Source organism: Diabrotica virgifera, chromosome 8 (genome assembly GCF_917563875.1).
Source record: "Diabrotica virgifera virgifera chromosome 8, PGI_DIABVI_V3a".
NCBI classification, from domain to species: domain Eukaryota; kingdom Metazoa; phylum Arthropoda; class Insecta; order Coleoptera; family Chrysomelidae; genus Diabrotica; species Diabrotica virgifera.
The window spans coordinates 88,665,140-88,685,482 of record NC_065450.1 but is presented as its reverse complement, the minus strand read 5'-3'; the positions used below and the strand labels follow the sequence as shown (position 1 = coordinate 88,685,482).

At 32.2% G+C, this 20,343-nt stretch overlaps 1 protein-coding gene across 1 annotated transcript in view; it reads right to left on the bottom strand.

Annotated features, from left to right (window-relative positions):
• Nucleotides 1-10,844: 10,844 nt before the first annotated feature.
• Nucleotides 10,845-20,343, bottom strand: part of LOC126890791 (zinc finger protein 271-like) — a 54,406-nt gene continuing 44,907 nt past the window's right edge. Inside the window, exon 2 of the mRNA XM_050659980.1 lies at nucleotides 10,845-18,614. Within this exon, the coding sequence (XP_050515937.1) occupies nucleotides 17,119-18,614 (1,496 nt within the window). The 3' untranslated portion in view covers nucleotides 10,845-17,118. The remainder of the gene's footprint in view (nucleotides 18,615-20,343) is intronic.

The window sequence follows — 20,343 nt, the reverse complement described above, 5'->3', positions numbered from 1 at the left end:
TTTTCTATACTTCCACAAAATTTATTATATCTAAGTGACTACAGCTGTTTCGGCGGAGTGCCTTTCTCAAGTAATATAGTTTACAATGTGTTTGCCTTTTTAATCTTCAACTGAAGAGGTTGAGGAGTGGGGAGCTGTTTGTCTCGAGTTGGTCATTCAGAATTATATCTGTATTTTTCAGTTTATTAATTTCCATAGATTCTAAAAAAGATAGCTTAAGGCCTTTATTTTGAATATGTAGAATTTTAAACTCTTCATTGAAAGAATGATTATGATCTAGAAGGTGAAGTGCGTATGTAGAAGTGTCTGTTTTTCTATTGTTGAATGCCCTTTTGTGTTCTGCTATCCGTTTGTCAAAAGTTCTGCCAGTTTGACCGATGTACGTTTTCGGACAGTCACCACAAGTTAGTTTGTACACACCACTCTGTAGTTGCTTTCTCTTTCGGCTTTTATTGTTCTTAATATATTTGCTTAAGTTGTTGTTAGTTCTGAAAGCTGGTGTTATTCCTTTCTTTTTTATGTATCTGGCTATTGTTGTTGTTATCTTGCCAGTATATGTGAGAGAGCAGAAGGTACTGGGTTCTTTCTGTGGTGGTGGATACACTAATTTCAGGGCTTTCTTATGGAGTTTTTGGTTTAAAATTTTGTTAACTGTTTGTTCGTTATAGCCGTTGTTTACTGCTATTTGTTTAATGATGTTTAGTTCTATTTCGAAGTTATTTTCATGACAGAAATTCCCATGACAAAAAATAACTTCGAAATAGAACTAAACATCATTAAACAAATAGCAGTAAACAACGGCTATAACGAACAAACAGTTAACAAAATTTTAAACCAAAAACTCCATAAGAAAGCCCTGAAATTAGTGTATCCACCACCACAGAAAGAACCCAGTACCTTCTGCTCTCTCACATATACTGGCAAGATAACAACAACAATAGCCAGATACATAAAAAAGAAAGGAATAACACCAGCTTTCAGAACTAACAACAACTTAAGCAAATATATTAAGAACAATAAAAGCCGAAAGAGAAAGCAACTACAGAGTGGTGTGTACAAACTAACTTGTGGTGACTGTCCGAAAACGTACATCGGTCAAACTGGCAGAACTTTTGACAAACGGATAGCAGAACACAAAAGGGCATTCAACAATAGAAAAACAGACACTTCTACATACGCACTTCACCTTCTAGATCATAATCATTCTTTCAATGAAGAGTTTAAAATTCTACATATTCAAAATAAAGGCCTTAAGCTATCTTTTTTAGAATCTATGGAAATTAATAAACTGAAAAATACAGATATAATTCTGAATGACCAACTCGAGACAAACAGCTCCCCACTCCTCAACCTCTTCAGTTGAAGATTAAAAAGGCAAACACATTGTAAACTATATTACTTGAGAAAGGCACTCCGCCGAAACAGATGTAGTCACTTAGATATAATAAATTTTGTGGAAGTATAGAAAACAAACGTTTTCAGTTTTTTCTTTCTATAAATTTTCTTTTTCGAAATTTCTATAAATATAGAAATTGTTAGAGCTGTTTTGGGGTTTTAGCCAAAGTACCCCGCACAAACCTTATGGAAATTAGGTCCCAGTGGATTTTGTTCATACTTTGGCAAAATACTCTTTGAAGCATCCTGATAAAAAGTTCTCATGGGCGCAACTCAATCGTATGAAGGATCTTCAAGATATAGAGGCACAAACTCGGAAAATTATAAGATTTACTGAGTATTCCAATTTCCTGAGTTACTGGTTATCTGGCAACATGTACAAGTTTGGATCAAGGAAAAGTACTAGTAGTCTAGGATTTTTTCCTGACTATCCAGTGGTGACCTTTATTTTGACCTTGACCTTCAACGGACGTCATCTTCTAGAGTTTCGAGGGTTTTCGGCATGAAATTGATATAAACAGATTACTCATGGATTTTTGGGATCGCTAAATACGAATATGCCATCAGAATTGACCTCCGGAGAACGTGGTGGCCGGGGCCACTTCAAGGGACGTCATCCTCTAGAGTTTCGATGGTTTTCGGCATTTAATTGATGCAAATGAATTACTGGAGGGTTTTTTGAGGTCGCTAAACACGAATGTGCCACCAGAACCGACTCCCGGAGCACCTGGTTTCCAAGGTCAATGAAAGGAGCTCCTGGAGTTTCGAGAGTCTTTGGTACTACCTACATTAAGGCAAACGGATTAGTTATAGATTTTTGGGATTGCTGAACACGAATGCGTGATCAGCACATACACAGGAGCACCTGGTGCCTAAGATAGGTCACCTTCTGGAGCTAAAAACCAAAAAGTAATCCATTTGATTCCTCCATTTGATTTCTCCGAAACTCCAGAAGAGAACCTGTCTTAGGGACCAGGTGCTCCTGTGTCTGTGCTGATCATGTATTCGTGTTCAGCAACCCCAAAAACCTATAACTAATCCGTTTGAATTAAAGACCCTCGAAACTCCAGGAGCGCCTTTCATTGACCTTGGAAATCAGGTGCTCCGGGAGTCGGTTCTGGTGGCATATTCGTATTTAGCGACCTCAAAAAACCCTCCAGTAATTCATTTGCATCAATTAAATGCCAAAACCATCGAAACTCTAGAGGATGACGTCCCTTGCAGTGGCCCTGGCCACCACATCCTCCGGAGGTCAATTTTGATGGCATATTCCTGTTTAGCGATCCCAAAAACCCATGAGTGATCTGTTTATATCAATTTAATGCCGAAAACCCTCGAAACTCTAGAAGATGACGCCCGTTGAAGGTCAAGGTCAAAGTAAAGGTCGCCATTGGATAGCCAGGAAAAAATCCTAGACTACTTGTACTTTTCCTTGATCCAAACTTGTACCGGGTGTCCCAATAAGAATGGCTCTCGGCTATATCTCAGGAACCGTTTATAGTAGAGCTTTGAAATAAAAAATTTTATAACAAAAGTTGCCTCAGGAAAAGCCTGAAAATTGTTTTCATAATTGTGGGACCACCGCTAGAGGGCGTAATTGAATATCAAAAATTAAAAAATCTAAATTTTACAAAATTTTTCTAATAAAGGGGCACTGGAAATCCGATTGTCGTATTCTTCATAAAATTCTACGCATACTTGATTTGACAAGTTTAGGTCTACCTTTGGAAATAAGAGGTGGGGGTGAGTGGGAACCTTGTTATGAAAAACTGGCTGTGAGTCCGGTTCTGCTTAATCAAATTTTGCAAACTTGGTCTTGTTGAAGATAGATCTTTTTCATCAATGTAAAAGTTATGATTTCGAACCAACTTACTGAGTAATATGCCAGCTAGAAGGCGTTATTTAATTTTTTTCAGAAATTTAGTGTTCCTTGGAAAATATTAAATACAAACATGCATTTTTAATACCATATTACAAAATTAGACAAAATTAGTAACAGAATAGCGAAAACCGCATGTTAATACCTTTTTTCTATCTCGAGATATCTTACAAAACGTGTAAATTTAAAAACATAACTGTTACTGTCACCGGTAAACGAAATAATTCATTAAAAGTAGTGTGCTATGGAAACAACAAATAAACATTTTCCAGCTGTCAACGTATATTAGGTCTTTTCAACGCTTCTCATTTGTTTCGAGCCTCGTTCATATCTCGTATATTAATATTATACACGGATTATACGGCATATGACAGAGGCTCGAAACAAATGCGAAGCGTTGAAAAGCCCTATTACAAAGAAATAAAAACAACTATTTAGTGATGACATAAACGTTCAAATTTTTGCCCATCATTTTCGTTGCAAACATTTACCCTTTCAAGAGTAGATTGAACAGCAGTCTCAATTTCTGCTCTCGATATGCTTTGAATGGCGTTCAGTATTCTCTGGATAATGTATTCTAGAGTAGTGTATGATGGGCAACAATTTGAATATTTAGGTCGTCACTAGGTAGTTCTTTTTGTTCTGTGTTATATTTAATTTTAATAGTATTGTTTCTCTTTATATTGTTGTTTTAATTAATTTTATTTTTATTCGTTGACATCTGGAAAATGTTATTTTGTTTTTTCCACATCACACTACTTTTCATTAACTTAGTTTACCGGTGATAGTAACAGTTATGTATAAAATTTACACGTTTCTCGAGATATCTTGAGATAGAAAAAAGGTATCGACATGCGGTTTTCGCTATTCTATTGCTAATTTAATCTAATTTTATAAAGTATGATTAAAAATGCATACTTGTATTTAATATTTTCCAAAGAAAACTAGATTTCTGAAAAAAATTAAATAACGCCTCCCAGCTGGCTTATTACTTATTAGGATGGTTCAAAATTATCACGCTTACATTGAAGAAAAAGATCTGTCTTCAACAAGACCCAGTTTTCAAAATTTGATTTAGCAGAACCGGACTTACAGCCATTTTTTCATAACAAGGTTCTCACTCACCCCCACCTCTTATTTGCAAAGGTAGAGTTAAACTTGTTAAATCAAATATGCGCAGAATTTGATGAAGAATACAATAATCGGATTTCCAGTGCGCCTTCATTAGGAAAATTTTGTAAAATTTAGATTTTTTTATTTTTGATATTCAATTACGCCCTCTAGCGGTGGACCCACAATTATGAAAATAATTTCCAGGCTTTTCCTGAGGCAAATTTTGTTATAAAATTTTTTATTTCAAAGCTCTACTATAAACGGTTCCTGAGATATGGCCGAGAGCCATTCTTATTGGGACACCCGGTACATGTTGCCAGATAACCAGTAACGCAGGGAATTGGAATACCCAGTAAATCTTATAATTTTCCGAGTTTGTGCCTCTATATCTTGAAAATCCTTCATACGATTAAGTTGTGCCCATGAGAACTTCTTATCAGGATGCTTCAAAAAGTATTTTCCCAAAACATTAAAAGGGTAAACCCTGTAGTTGGCTGTATACCTTTGTTAAGACAACGTAGAATGAAGTAAACACTTCTGTTGTATATAGGTATATTATAAATTTATTAAAAAATTTTAAAATTCATCCACAAGGGAGTGGTTGTACAAAACGTTTTCGGTCAAACTGACCATCCTCAGTGTAAACCTGGAAATAAGTGAACCACTTAGATTGAAATGCAAAAGGGTGAAATTTTGACAGTTAAAAAAGAAAATGTGGTTACTTACGTCCAGTGTACAAGTAATTGAAACTAGCCACTTGAATAGGTGTAAAACCTCAAAATAACATTATTGCTACATTATGAGCTGTATAGTAATCGACAATAAGTCGATGTCTTAAGATTAAAAATGTATCACATGTGGATGTATGTCATCCTTGCTCGGAATTAGCACAAGGTTGTGATCAGGTGAGAGGTTAACAACCAACTGATTAGACAGATTGGTGCCTGAAAATTCATGACAAGATGTCAAAGAAGATAGGTGGATTTCTCAAATGTCAACCGAAAAATTTTTGACAATGTGCATTAATATTTAACTTAATTATTCAATTGTGAATATGCAACTATTAAATTTGTTTGATATGAATTCTAAATTGTAAATAAAGGTTAATAAGCTATAATGATATATTCATTAGTGCACCGTAAACAAAAGCAAAATTCTACTCATATGCTGTGACGTCATAGACTGTTTGTCTACTGTATAGGACTGATAATAATTATATTAATTTGAGCAAAGTTATAATGAATGAATATTATTGAAAATTATATAGAAAATTTTTAAAATTTTTTTATCAAAATATGATATTTTAATAGAGTAGCAGCTGTAGAATTGGAAGTAATGCCAATAGTGAATGGTCGGTTGCATATGTTTCAGGGAACCAACGAATATAATGAGAAAATACCAATCTATAGATCTGTAATGTGAATTATTGGAGGTATTAAAGGAAATGATATTAAAAAAGGGAAGTGGAATTGAAAAAATGTATGTACATATCTTAATCAAGAAATCTTCTCTAAAAATATTTTGTTATGACTGAATGTAAAGAGTTTGTCCCATATAGAACTATTGAAAATCTAAATTTAGAAAAATTATTAAAAAGGTGATAAGGTAAGTTGCCTATGTTCAGTGGACAAATAAATGAAATATAATTACTGTTTTGAAATTAAATTGTGTGAATTGTTAAATGGATAAAGACTGATATTAAATTAGGAAAACTGCGCTGAAAGAAATGTACATGTTTTGATCAAAGAAGAAAATTAATTTTGATTGTAAGCTCTAAATGTAAAAAGAATATGTCACATATTAAACTATTGAAATTCTAGATTGAATATTGTATTGACCAAAGTTGATATTAAGTAAATTTATTAAATGTTGATAGCTGAGATTTATTTTTTATTTTAATCTAAATGAAAAATAGAGTGAATCAATTAAAATGTTGGAAATTCAACAAAATTTTTGGTTATTGTCTATATTAGAATGTCATATCCGAAAAGATCAAGGGTTCCATGGTGTGATTTTGATATAATGAGAAAATGATTTTGTTAAGTGAAAATAATTAAAGAATGAGATGGAAGAGATAGAGTCTTGACAGGAGCACAGAGTGAAAGAAACTGGAAGTACTAAAAGAATATTTGATTAGGTATAATGTTTGGGTTTTTTGTTTATTTTGGGTTTGTCGTGGTATGTGTAGGAAAGAAGGCCAATGTGAAGGTGAATAAAAATATAGAATTATGGAAATAATTGTCTATGAATGGGGGTGAAATCACGGTTAAGAGAAAGTTGACGGTTAACACAGTTTGGACTTGTCCTTGCGTCCCTGACAATCTCTAAATCCTCATATAGGTCTAAACGAAGGGTATTCTTATCTTGGATGTTATGAATCAAAGTCACACCATCTGGGATGTTAAGGTGGTGTTTGTTGACTTTGAGATGGTGAGAGAAAGCTGATGTATTGTCACGTTTAGTGTGCTCTGCTGCTCTAGTAGACAGTGATCTATAGGTTCTTCCTACATAAGAGGCATCACAATCGGAACAAGATAATCTGTAAACACCACTACGATTCATAAAGTTGATTGGATCTTTAGTGTTAGATAATGTTTTGTTGAGAGTGTTATTGACTTTAAATGATATGTGGACATTGTCCGAAGAACAGAGAATGTGTTTGATCTTCTCAGATATGACAGTATTATGAAAAGGTAGGGACCTATAGATTGGTGTGATGACTGGGTTTGAATTGTAAGCTAGTTGCTGAAGACGATTGGATTCTCTTTTCCGGATGAGCTTGTCGATTATATTAGGGTTGTAATCATTGTTGACTGCTATTTGTTTGATTATATTAAGTTCCTTGTTAAATTCAGCTGTAGATAGAGGTAGTGTATGTAGTCTATGGATGAAACTCCTAAAAGCAGAATATTTATGAGACAGTGGGTGGTTGGATGAAGAATGGATAACATGATCAGTTTGAGTAGGCTTGCGGTAAATACCAAAGTTGAACTGGTTGTTGAGTCTGGTAATGGAAAGGTCTAAAAAATTAATGGCATTAGATGATTCTAGTTCCATAGTAAATTTGATATTGGGATGGATTTGATTGATTTTGAATAAAAGGTGATTAGCTGAGTCTTGCTGACCATCCACAAAAACGAGACAATCATCTACGTAACGGAACCAATGTAGAACTTCAGGATTTTTCATGATTTTATCTAAATTTCTATTAAAAACAATAAAAAACTTAATTAACTTCACTCCTCAATTTTCAGTTTCTAACACTTACCAATTGGTTGAAAAACTTCAACTCATCAATCTGAATCCAAACATTACTATGCTTTCTTTTGATGTTAGCAACCTATTTACTTCAGTACCCAAAAATGAAACAATTAGTCTGGTAAAAACTCTCCTAATCAATAAGGTTATTCAACCCCATATCATTTCTTCGATAATAGATATTCTACAAATTTGTCTATCACAAGATTTCTTTATTTTTAACAATAATTTCTATAAACAACCAGATGGTTTAGCAATGGGTAGTTGCTTATCCCCCTTTCTAGCTGATGTTTTTATGGATCATTTAGAATCCAATTATATCATGAAAAATCCTGAAGTTCTACATTGGTTCCGTTACGTAGATGATTGTCTCGTTTTTGTGGATGGTCAGCAAGACTCAGCTAATCACCTTTTATTCAAAATCAATCAAATCCATCCCAATATCAAATTTACTATGGAACTAGAATCATCTAATGCCATTAATTTTTTAGACCTTTCCATTACCAGACTCAACAACCAGTTCAACTTTGGTATTTACCGCAAGCCTACTCAAACTGATCATGTTATCCATTCTTCATCCAACCACCCACTGTCTCATAAATATTCTGCTTTTAGGAGTTTCATCCATAGACTACATACACTACCTCTATCTACAGCTGAATTTAACAAGGAACTTAATATAATCAAACAAATAGCAGTCAACAATGATTACAACCCTAATATAATCGACAAGCTCATCCGGAAAAGAGAATCCAATCGTCTTCAGCAACTAGCTTACAATTCAAACCCAGTCATCACACCAATCTATAGGTCCCTACCTTTTCATAATACTGTCATATCTGAGAAGATCAAACACATTCTCTGTTCTTCGGACAATGTCCACATATCATTTAAAGTCAATAACACTCTCAACAAAACATTATCTAACACTAAAGATCCAATCAACTTTATGAATCGTAGTGGTGTTTACAGATTATCTTGTTCCGATTGTGATGCCTCTTATGTAGGAAGAACCTATAGATCACTGTCTACTAGAGCAGCAGAGCACACTAAACGTGACAATACATCAGCTTTCTCTCACCATCTCAAAGTCAACAAACACCACCTTAACATCCCAGATGGTGTGACTTTGATTCATAACATCCAAGATAAGAATACCCTTCGTTTAGACCTATATGAGGATTTAGAGATTGTCAGGGACGCAAGGACAAGTCCAAACTGTGTTAACCGTCAACTTTCTCTTAACCGTGATTTCACCCCCATTCATAGACAATTATTTCCATAATTCTATATTTTTATTCACCTTCACATTGGCCTTCTTTCCTACACATACCACGACAAACCCAAAATAAACAAAAAACCCAAACATTATACCTAATCAAATATTCTTTTAGTACTTCCAGTTTCTTTCACTCTGTGCTCCTGTCAAGACTCTATCTCTTCCATCTCATTCTTTAATTATTTTCACTTAACAAAATCATTTTCTCATTATATCAAAATCACACCATGGAACCCTTGATCTTTTCGGATATGACATTCTAATATAGACAATAACCAAAAATTTTGTTGAATTTCCAACATTTTAATTGATTCACTCTATTTTTCATTTAGATTAAAATAAAAAATAAATCTCAGCTATCAACATTTAATAAATTTACTTAATATCAACTTTGGTCAATACAATATTCAATCTAGAATTTCAATAGTTTAATATGTGACATATTCTTTTTACATTTAGAGCTTACAATCAAAATTAATTTTCTTCTTTGATCAAAACATGTACATTTCTTTCAGCGCAGTTTTCCTAATTTAATATCAGTCTTTATCCATTTAACAATTCACACAATTTAATTTCAAAACAGTAATTATATTTCATTTATTTGTCCACTGAACATAGGCAACTTACCTTATCACCTTTTTAATAATTTTTCTAAATTTAGATTTTCAATAGTTCTATATGGGACAAACTCTTTACATTCAGTCATAACAAAATATTTTTAGAGAAGATTTCTTGATTAAGATATGTACATACATTTTTTCAATTCCACTTCCCTTTTTTAATATCATTTCCTTTAATACCTCCAATAATTCACATTACAGATCTATAGATTGGTATTTTCTCATTATATTCGTTGGTTCCCTGAAACATATGCAACCGACCATTCACTATTGGCATTACTTCCAATTCTACAGCTGCTACTCTATTAAAATATCATATTTTGATAAAAAAATTTTAAAAATTTTCTATATAATTTTCAATAATATTCATTCATTATAACTTTGCTCAAATTAATATAATTATTATCAGTCCTATACAGTAGACAAACAGTCTATGACGTCACAGCATATGAGTAGAATTTTGCTTTTGTTTACGGTGCACTAATGAATATATCATTATAGCTTATTAACCTTTATTTACAATTTAGAATTCATATCAAACAAATTTAATAGTTGCATATTCACAATTGAATAATTAAGTTAAATATTAATGCACATTGTCAAAAATTTTTCGGTTGACATTTGAGAAATCCACCTATCTTCTTTGACATCTTGTCATGAATTTTCAGGCACCAATCTGTCTAATCAGTTGGTTGTTAACCTCTCACCTGATCACAACCTTGTGCTAATTCCGAGCAAGGATGACATACATCCACATGTGATACATTTTTAATCTTAAGACATCGACTTATTGTCGATTACTATACAGCTCATAATGTAGCAATAATGTTATTTTGAGGTTTTACACCTATTCAAGTGGCTAGTTTCAATTACTTGTACACTGGACGTAAGTAACCACATTTTCTTTTTTAACTGTCAAAATTTCACCCTTTTGCATTTCAATCTAAGTGGTTCACTTATTTCCAGGTTTACACTGAGGATGGTCAGTTTGACCGAAAACGTTTTGTACAACCACTCCCTTGTGGATGAATTTTAAAATTTTTTAATAAATTTATAATATACCTATATACAACAGAAGTGTTTACTTCATTCTACGTTGTATTTTCCCAAAGTATGAACGAAATCCACTGGGACCTAATTTCCATAAGGTTTGTGCGGGGTACTTTGCAAACGAAGATTATTTAATTAGTAAATACATTTCAACCTATTTATGTCCGTATTAAAATAGAACATTAGAGGCATTTCTATTCATTTATGTTATACTTTGTATTACGAATTTTGAAAAGTAAAATTAAAATAAACGTTTTAATTATTACTATTATTATTATTAAGTCTTTATGCTTTAATTACATAATCGTGAAGTTATCGGGGGCCGCTCGGGGTAATTTGGCCTAGGGCCGCAAATACCCTAAATCCGGCACTTTGTGCACTCTTAAATGTACTTTCAAATCACCTGCAGTATTAAACTGTTTTAAACAAATTTTACACTTGTGGGGTTTTTCTCCATTGTGAACTGTCATGTGAGAAGTTAATTGAACTTTTTAAGCAAATCAATTAAAACACGTCTCACACTGATAAGGTTTTCCCAGTGTGATAAGGTCTTTACATGGAGTACTAAATTGCTTAAAACAAATCTCACAAAGTTTAAGAGTTTTCCCCAGTGTGCACTCCCAAATGTTTTTCAAAGTACTTGCTAGACTAAATTGCTTAAAACAAATCTTACACTTATAAGGTTTTTCTCCAGTGTGCACCCTCAAATGTATTTTTTTCTACGACCGTTTAATAATATGCTCATTATTCGCTAATTTTTAATAGATAATAACACCCATTACTTTACCCGTGAGTAATAGTTCATTACTCACGGCCTGAAGTTACTCACGGGCTGAAGTTAGATTCAAGTGGCGCATGTCACTTTTAATATTAATCGTATATAAACTGCAAATAAAATTACTTAGACTTGTTTATTTAATACAATATTATTGTAATTTTAAAGGTACATATTTCAACTTTAACAATGTCAGTATATTTTTTACGTTTAGATATATTTTGTTTACTAAAAATTTTGACGTTTATTTATTTTAGTGACAGTGACGTTAGCGCATTTTGTTTGTGTTAATAATTATTGGAATTTATAACTAAAATTGTGTTTATTTTTTAAGTTATATTGTGTTAAAAATATGTTATATCATATATAGGTATATTATTATATATATAGTTTTTTTTTTATTTTTATTTAGCTAATGCCTCGACAACTAATGGCCATTGGCATATATATAGTTAAATGTAAATGTACATTATAATTTTATGAAATACGTCCACCGATAATAGCCATTTCCTATTTATTAGATTAATTGACAGTAGGTACAAATTTATGCTTATAATTTTTCGGAAACGAGTTGACTATTTCTTGTATTTTTACAATACATAAGAATTTGGTTATAGTAGGCAACCAATTATTCAGCCGCGTACTATTTTTGTAAATTATTATAATTTAAATTTCAAGTAGTTGATAATTATATTTTTTACTAATGAAAATAAAAGAAGGTCGTAGAAAAAGTGTAGTATTCTACTCGCATGTAATGGCTATTACATGCTCGTTGAATATTATACTATTAAATCACTTTCTGTAATATATTGTTTAACACAAATTTCACGCTTGTGAGGTTTTTCTCCACTGTGTGTTATCAAATGTCCTTCCAAATCACTAGCAATACTACGAGTATACTGTGTTAAACAATTTTCACACTTGGAAGGTTTTTCTCAGTGTGCAATCTTAAATGTACTTTCAAATCACCTGCAGTATGGGAGATTTGGACAAAACCGGGTACCCCGTAATTCTTCTAACTGTCTGCTGCTATCAGACAATGTTAAAATTAGTGCCCCTGTACCGCCAACAGTCGCATGTATTCATTTTTACTTCATTTGAGTAATCTGTGCCGGTGCAGTAAGACCTCATCTGTTTTTTGATGCAACAAAGTCGATTTTTAAGATAAGTTTACAGTTGCTTTCTCCTCTACTGAATAACTAACGGCCATTTCAAAATTTAATACATACATGTAACCTAGTATATTACGTATAATTTGGCCAAAACTTTTGAACATTATTTCGTAACTTAAAAATTTAAATAATATTTAATGTCTTGTTTATGAGTTTGATAAAACCGGGTTGTCCGAAAATCGACAAAACCGGATACCCGATTTCATCGGACCTGTTGTTACTTCCAGCTTCAGCAGTGGTTTCTTTGCTTTTAGTTAACTACAACATGTGGCTTCTTCTATTGAAGAAGCTAGTAGGAAAAATTAAAAAAAAACTCCAGCCGTAAGAAAATTAAAACTAAATGAACTGGACAGACTTACCTATTACAGATTCTGAGAGTTTGGAGGAAGAAGATAATAATGAAGATGCGTGTCTATATTACAATGAACTATTTTCAAATTCAAGGGCGAAGGAAGGCTGTATAAAATGTGTTTCTTGCACCAAATGGGCTCATGAAGAATGAAGTGCCTATGATGATATAGATTAAGTTTTTATTTGTGACTTTTATTCATAGATTTTCGACTTTTGTTCACATACTTTCAATAAATATTTAATTTTTTGCCCATTAGTCTGTTTACATGGTAATTGCCCGGTTTTATCATACCGGTTGGACAAAACCGGGTGTTTTGCTATATTTTCATAAAAATAAAAAAAAATTCAAAATTTAAAAATATTTAAATATTAACAAACTTTTAACAATCTGCAGCAAAAATTTGCTACTCTAACGAAGCACAAGATACAGACAGTTTTTGGACTGGTACCAGGTTTTGTTTAACTCTCCCCTACTAAACTGTTTTAAACAAATTTCACACGTGTGAGGTTTTTCTCCATTGTGAACTGTCATGTGAGAAATTAATTGAACTTTTTGAGCAAATCAATAAAAAAATCTCACACTGATAAGTTTTTTCCCCAGTGTGCACTCTCAAATGTCTTTTCAATTTACCTAGGAGTACTAGATTGCTTAAAACAAATCTCACAAATTTTATGGCTTTTCCCCAGTGTGCACTCTCATTGAGATGCATCTTGGTGTCTTCTTGGCCTTAAAGTGGCATCACAATGTATTTTCAAAGTACTTGCTAGACTAAATTGCTTAAAACAAATCTCACTCATGTAAGGTTTTTGTCAGTGTGCATTCTAAAATGTATCTACTTTTAAGTCACCTGCAGTATTAAACTGTTTTTTTCTCCATTGTGAACTGTCATGTGAGAAGTTAATTGAACTTTTTGAGCAAATCACTTAAAACAAATCTCACACTGATACGATTTTTCCCCAGTGTGCACCCTCAAATTTCTTTTCAATTTACCTGGATAATCCAATTAACCGTCATTTTCTCGTGGAATTTTGAGATCCATTGTCGATTTCCTTGAAAATATGGATTTAGGTAGTAATTATAACTTTAAATCAAAATCTACCCTACGCCTAACCGAGCTTTTGCCCTGGGGCTGAAAACAACCACATCTAGGGGATGAAAATGTTTCAATAAAAATAACTATGGAAGTCGATAGATTGACCAATTGACTGAATTATTATTGCTCTTTAAAGGATGGTTATTTTCCAAGAACTTCGAAATGGAGAACCTTCAATCTCAAATAACTCGAATGTGGTGCAATTTTTAGGAAAAACTTAAGAGACATCTTTTAAAGTTCATTAAAAATCCTTTCAAAACAGCTCTGACAAAAGTTTTTGCATAAAAACTGACTAACTTATGACGAAAATGAAGTCGATCTCTACTTTTTTCTTTTTAAAATGTAAAAATTAAACCCTCATCATTACAATCCTAATAGAAATAAATAGCTTCCCACTTGAAATTAACTTTATTTAGATATAATTGATAAGATCTATGTGATTTGGCCGGTTTGGAATGCTTAGACCAGTTTAGAAAAAATAGTTGATTAAATCAAAAATGACATTTTTATAGATTTTAAAAAAAGTGTATTTTTCTTGAATAAATAATCATCACTAAGTGTTCATTATATGAAAGAATGTTGTTTCAAATATTAAATGTAGGATTTCTTTTACTGAACATTTTGATTTTTTTTTTGTTTTTGTATCATGACTACTTTTACGTTTAGTTAAGAAAAATGCACTTTTTCTTTAATTATAAAAATGTCATTTTCGATTTAATCAACAATTTTTTTAACTAAGCATTCCAAAACAGTCAAATTACATGGATCGTATCAATTATATCTAAATAAAGTTAATTTCAAGTGGGAAGTTATTTCAATCTCTAATAATATTGTATTGACGAGGGTTTAATTGTTACATTTCAAAAAGAAAAAAGCGGAGAACGACCTTATTTTCGTCATAAGTCAGCCAGTTGTTATGCAAAAACGTTTGTTAAAATTTATTTGAAAGGTATTTTAATGAAATTTAAAAGATGTTTTAAGATTTTACCACATTAGGGTTATTAGAGATTGGAAATTCTCCATTTCGAGGTTCTTCGATAATAACCATCCTTTAAAGAGCAATAACTCAGTCTCTATTGGGTTTACGTAGGTCTTTCCAACGTAAATCTCTTTGTTTTTTATTGGCCACAATTTTGTTCTTAATATTTTTTTCTATAAAACTAAATTTTTTAATGTTATTCATGAAAAACGGTTATAAAACGTGAGTTTTTTCCATGAAAAATGCATAGTTTCAATCTCTAGTAACTTGGAAAGTATCAACTTTGCAAAAAAAATTATAGATCAAAATTTACTTAGAATTGGTCACTTTATCGATGTCCATAGTTATTTTCATTGAAAAAAATTTCATCCCCTAGATGGGGTTGTTTTCACCCCAAGGGCAAAAGCGCGTTTCGGCATGGGGTAGATTTTTAAGAAGAGGGTTAACCGAGCTTAAACCAAATTTTCATGAAAATCGGCGTCGATTCTTAAAATTCCAGTTTTTCAGTTTTTTGCCGCTGATGAGTGATCTACGAGTACCAAATTTCTTAAACCAAATGTCACAAATTTTAAGAGTTTTCCCCAGTGTGCACTCTCAAATGTCTTTTCAAATTACTTGCAGTAATACACTGTTTTAAACAAATCTTACACTTGTAAGGTTTTTCTCCAGTGTGCACTCTAAAATGTGTTTTTAAATTACTTGGAGACCTAAACTGATTAAAACAAATCTCACACTTGTAAGGTTTTTCTCCAGTGTGCAATCTCAAATGTACTTTCAAATTATTTGCTTGAACAAATTGCTTAAAACAAATCTCACACTTATAAGGTTTTTCCCCAGTGTGCACTCTCAAATGTTTTGTCAAGTCACTTGCAGTAATACACCGTATTAAACAAGTTTCGCACTTGTAAGGTTTTTCTCCAGTGTGCACTCTAAAATGTGTTTTTAAATTACTTGGAGACCTAAACTGATTAAAACAAATCTCACACTTGTAAGGTTTTTCTCCAGTGTGCAATCTCAAATGTACTTTCAAATTATTTGCTTGAACAAATTGCTTAAAACAAATCTCACACTTATAAGGTTTTTCCCCAGTGCGCACTCTCAAATGTTTTGTCAAGTCACTTGCAGTAATACACCGTATTAAACAAGTTTCGCACTTGTAAGGTTTTTACCCAGTGTGCACTCTTAAATGTACTTTCAAATTACATGCTTGAACAAATTGCTTAAAACAAATCTCACACTTGTAAGGTTTTTCCCCAGTATGCACCCTCAAATGTTTTGTCAAATTGCTTACAGTAATACACTGTGTTAAACAAGTTTCACACTTGTAAGGTTTTTCCTCAGTGTGCACTCTCAAATGTACTTTCAAATTATACGCTTGAACAAATTGCTTAAAACAAATCTCACACTTGTAAAGTTTTCCCCAGTATGCACTCTCAAATGTTTTTTCAAAAGCCCTGCTTCACTAAATTGCTTAAAACAAATCTAACACTTGTAAGGTTTTTCCCCAGTGTGCACTCTCAAATGTATTTTCAAATAACGTGCAGTACTAAACTGTTCTAAACAAATTTCACACATGTGGGGTTTTTCGCCAGTGTGCAATCTCAAATGTACTTTTAAATTATCTGCTTGACTAAATTGCTTAAAACAAATCTCACACTTGTAAGGTTTTTCCCCAGTGTGCAATCTCAAATGTACTTTTAAATTATATGCTTGAACAAATTGCTTAAAACAAATATCACACTTGTAAGCTTTTTCCCCAGTGTGCACTCTCAAATGTCTTTTCAAATGACCTGCAGTACTAAACTGTTTTAAACAAATTTCACACTTGTGGGGTTTTTCTCCAATGTGCAATCTCAAATGTATTTTCAAATTATACGCTTGAACAAACTGCTTAAGACAAATCTCACACTTGTAAGCTTTTTCCCCAGTGTGCACTCTCAAATGTCTTTTCAAATGACCTGCAGTACTAAACTGTTTTAAACAAATTTCACACTTGTGGGGTTTTTCTCCAATGTGCACTCTCAAATGTACTTTCAAATTATATGCTTGAACAAATTGCTTAAAACAAATCTCACACTTGTAAAGTTTTCCCCAGTATGCACTCTCAAATGTTTTTTCAAAGGCCCTGCTTCACTAAATTGCTTAAAACAAATCTAACACTTGTAAGGTTTTTCCCCAGTGTGCACTCTCAAATGTATTTTCAAATAACGTGCAGTACTAAACTGTTCTAAACAAATTTCACACATGTGGGGTTTTTCGCCAGTGTGCAATCTCAAATGTACTTTTAAATTATCTGCTTGACTAAATTGCTTAAAACAAATCTCACACTTGTAAGGTTTTTCCCCAGTGTGCAATCTCAAATGTACTTTTAAATTATATGCTTGAACAAATTGCTTAAAACAAATATCACACTTGTAAGCTTTTTCCCCAGTGTGCACTCTCAAATGTCTTTTCAAATGACCTGCAGTACTAAACTGTTTTAAACAAATTTCACACTTGTGGGGTTTTTCTCCAATGTGCAATCTCAAATGTACTTTCAAATTATACGCTTGAACAAATTGCTTAAGACAAATCTCACACTTGTAAGCTTTTTCCCCAGTGTGCACTCTCAAATGTCTTTTCAAATGACCTGCAGTACTAAACTGTTTTAAACAAATTTCACACTTGTGGGGTTTTTCTCCAATGTGCACTCTCAAATGTACTTTCAAATTATATGCTTGAACAAATTGCTTAAAACAAATCTCACACTTGTAAGGTTTTTCCCCGGTATGCACTCTCAAATGTTTTTTCAAAGGCCCTGCTTCACTAAATTGCTTAAAACAAATCTCACACTTGTAAGGTTTTTCCCCAGTGTGCACTCTCAAATGTATTTTCAAATTACCTGTAGTACTAAACTGTTTTAAACAAATTTCACACATGTGGGGTTTTTCGCCAGTGTGCAATCTCAAATGTACTTTCAAATTATCTGCTTGACTAAATTGCTTAAAACAAATCTCACACTTGTAAGGTTTTTCCCCAGTGTGCAATCTCAAATGTACTTTCAAATTATATGCTTGAACAAATTGCTTAAAACAAATATCACACTTGTAAGGTTTTTCCCCAGTGTGCACTCTCAAATGTTTTTTCAAAGTACCTGCTTCACTGAATTGCTTAAAACAAATCTTACACTTGTAAGGTTTTTCCCCAGTGTGCACTCTCAAATGTTTTGTCAAATCACTTGCAGTAGTACACTGTTTTAAACAAATTTCACACTTGTGAGGTTTTTCTCCAGTGTGCAATCTCGAATGTACTTTCAAATTATATGCTTGAAAAAATTGCTTAAAACAAATCTCACACTTGTAAGGTTTTTCCCCAGTGTGCACTCTCAAATGTTTTTTCAAAGTACCTGCTTCACTAAATTGCTTAGAACAAATCTCACACTTGTAAGCTTTTTCCTCAGTGTGCACTCTCAAATGTCTTGTCAAATCACTTTCAGTGTTACACTGTTTTGTACAAATTTCACATTTATAAGGTCTGGTTCCAGTCACAACTTCCATATTTTTATTTAACGTTTTTTCTTCAGTGTGTAGACTCATATCATTTCCTTCGTACGATGAATCTTCGATTGTTTTCTTCATAATTTCCATTTTTGTTTCATCTGGGAGATAACCTAAAATATAAACCAACGATAATGTAACCATTTGAGTAAAACGGTAAATGAATACAATAATCAAATTAATATGTTGGCTACCAAGGGGGTACTCAACAGGGATCTCGTGAAATGGGCGGGGATTGTACTGCGCAGACAGAGAAAGCCTTCGGACAGAAAAGGATGAAATTTACCCGAATATTACCGCTTTGTTTGTAGCGCAATGGTGTCAATATGTGAATGACCACAGTAATATTGGGTATTTTAGTATAATATCTGATATCTAAAGAAATGATTTTCAATGTGTAGATCCAATGACGTGTAGATCCAATCAGGAAAAAATTTTAAAACATTGTATAGAATAAAAAGAAAACAAAAATAATGATTTGATTAAAATATAATATTTATTAAGACACTTTTATTTTAAAAGATCCTAATTGGAAAATTGCATTACTGAAAAACAATTACAAAAAAAATTACAAAGTATTTAACGTTTCAAAATATGTAAATATTTACATAATTTTAATAAAAATTTAAATATTTAAATAAATAATTATATGATTTTTACTATCATTTTAATATTTTAAATTCTTTTTAGTATAACAGTATATTAAAAAGAACAGTATATAACAATATAACAGTTTAATATAACATTATAACAGTAACAAATTCGGCAAAATTATTTTCTTTAATTTAAAAAGTATGTATAACATTATCTATTGTAAAATATTACTGAAAATTCCACACCTGTAATTTTGAACCAATCAAAATACGTTATTTTGACAGATCACCATGGCAACGGAGGTATTTTATCGGAAATTTTTTGCTCGTGGGTTACCCAACAGCGAATTATAGTGGAAATTTTTTGACGTTTACAATAACAGAACATTTTTGACAGACTGGTTTTTATTTGTTTACATAATTTAGTTTTGATTCATTTTAGTTACAAAGCTAAGATGTTTTCTATATTCTTCGGACACCTCCTCTCTTCTTAATGGCGAAAATGCAGGACTTTGAATGTTTTCAATTAAGTTTCTACGTCTAATAAAATATAATATATAATATTTAGACACTAATTTATTTACCTTTTTCCCATTCAGTACTTTCAATTTTGCGTAGTTTAGACGCAAATATTTTAAATAAAATAATTTTCTATCACTTGTAGTTACTCAAAACTTATGTAAAATTGAAGAATATACTATTTTCTATCTTGAAATGGTATTCCCATGCAACTACAATGAGTAGAAATTACGAATTTGAAAGCCTAAATAATTGCTGACAAAGCTATGGCGCGCTATTAATCTGTTCATGCAGCTTTGGATTTTCAAATGCAAATTTGGTGTGGAATTTTCTTACCGAATACCACGCGAAGTCAAATTAATATCCGGAAATTTTTTTTTGATCATGAATATTTTTAGAAAATTTCCCTCGTCTGCGACTCGGGAAATTTTCAAAATATTCATGATCTCAAAAAAATTTCCGGAAATAATTTGACCTCTAGTGGTATTACTAGTGAAAATTCTTAAATAATAAGTAGTAGATATTATTAAATAAATGGGGTTTAAATAAATCAGATTTTTTACCCACAGGAGTTAGAAATCCTCGGTATCTGATTCTTCATCATCAGAAAAATCCCGTTCCGAATCTGTATCTCTTAGAGTGATGACAAGTTTTTCCATATTATTTTCTGTTGTTGATTGTTGAACCAAAAATCCTTGTTCGCATTTTTTGCATAGTTGCATCGGCCTTG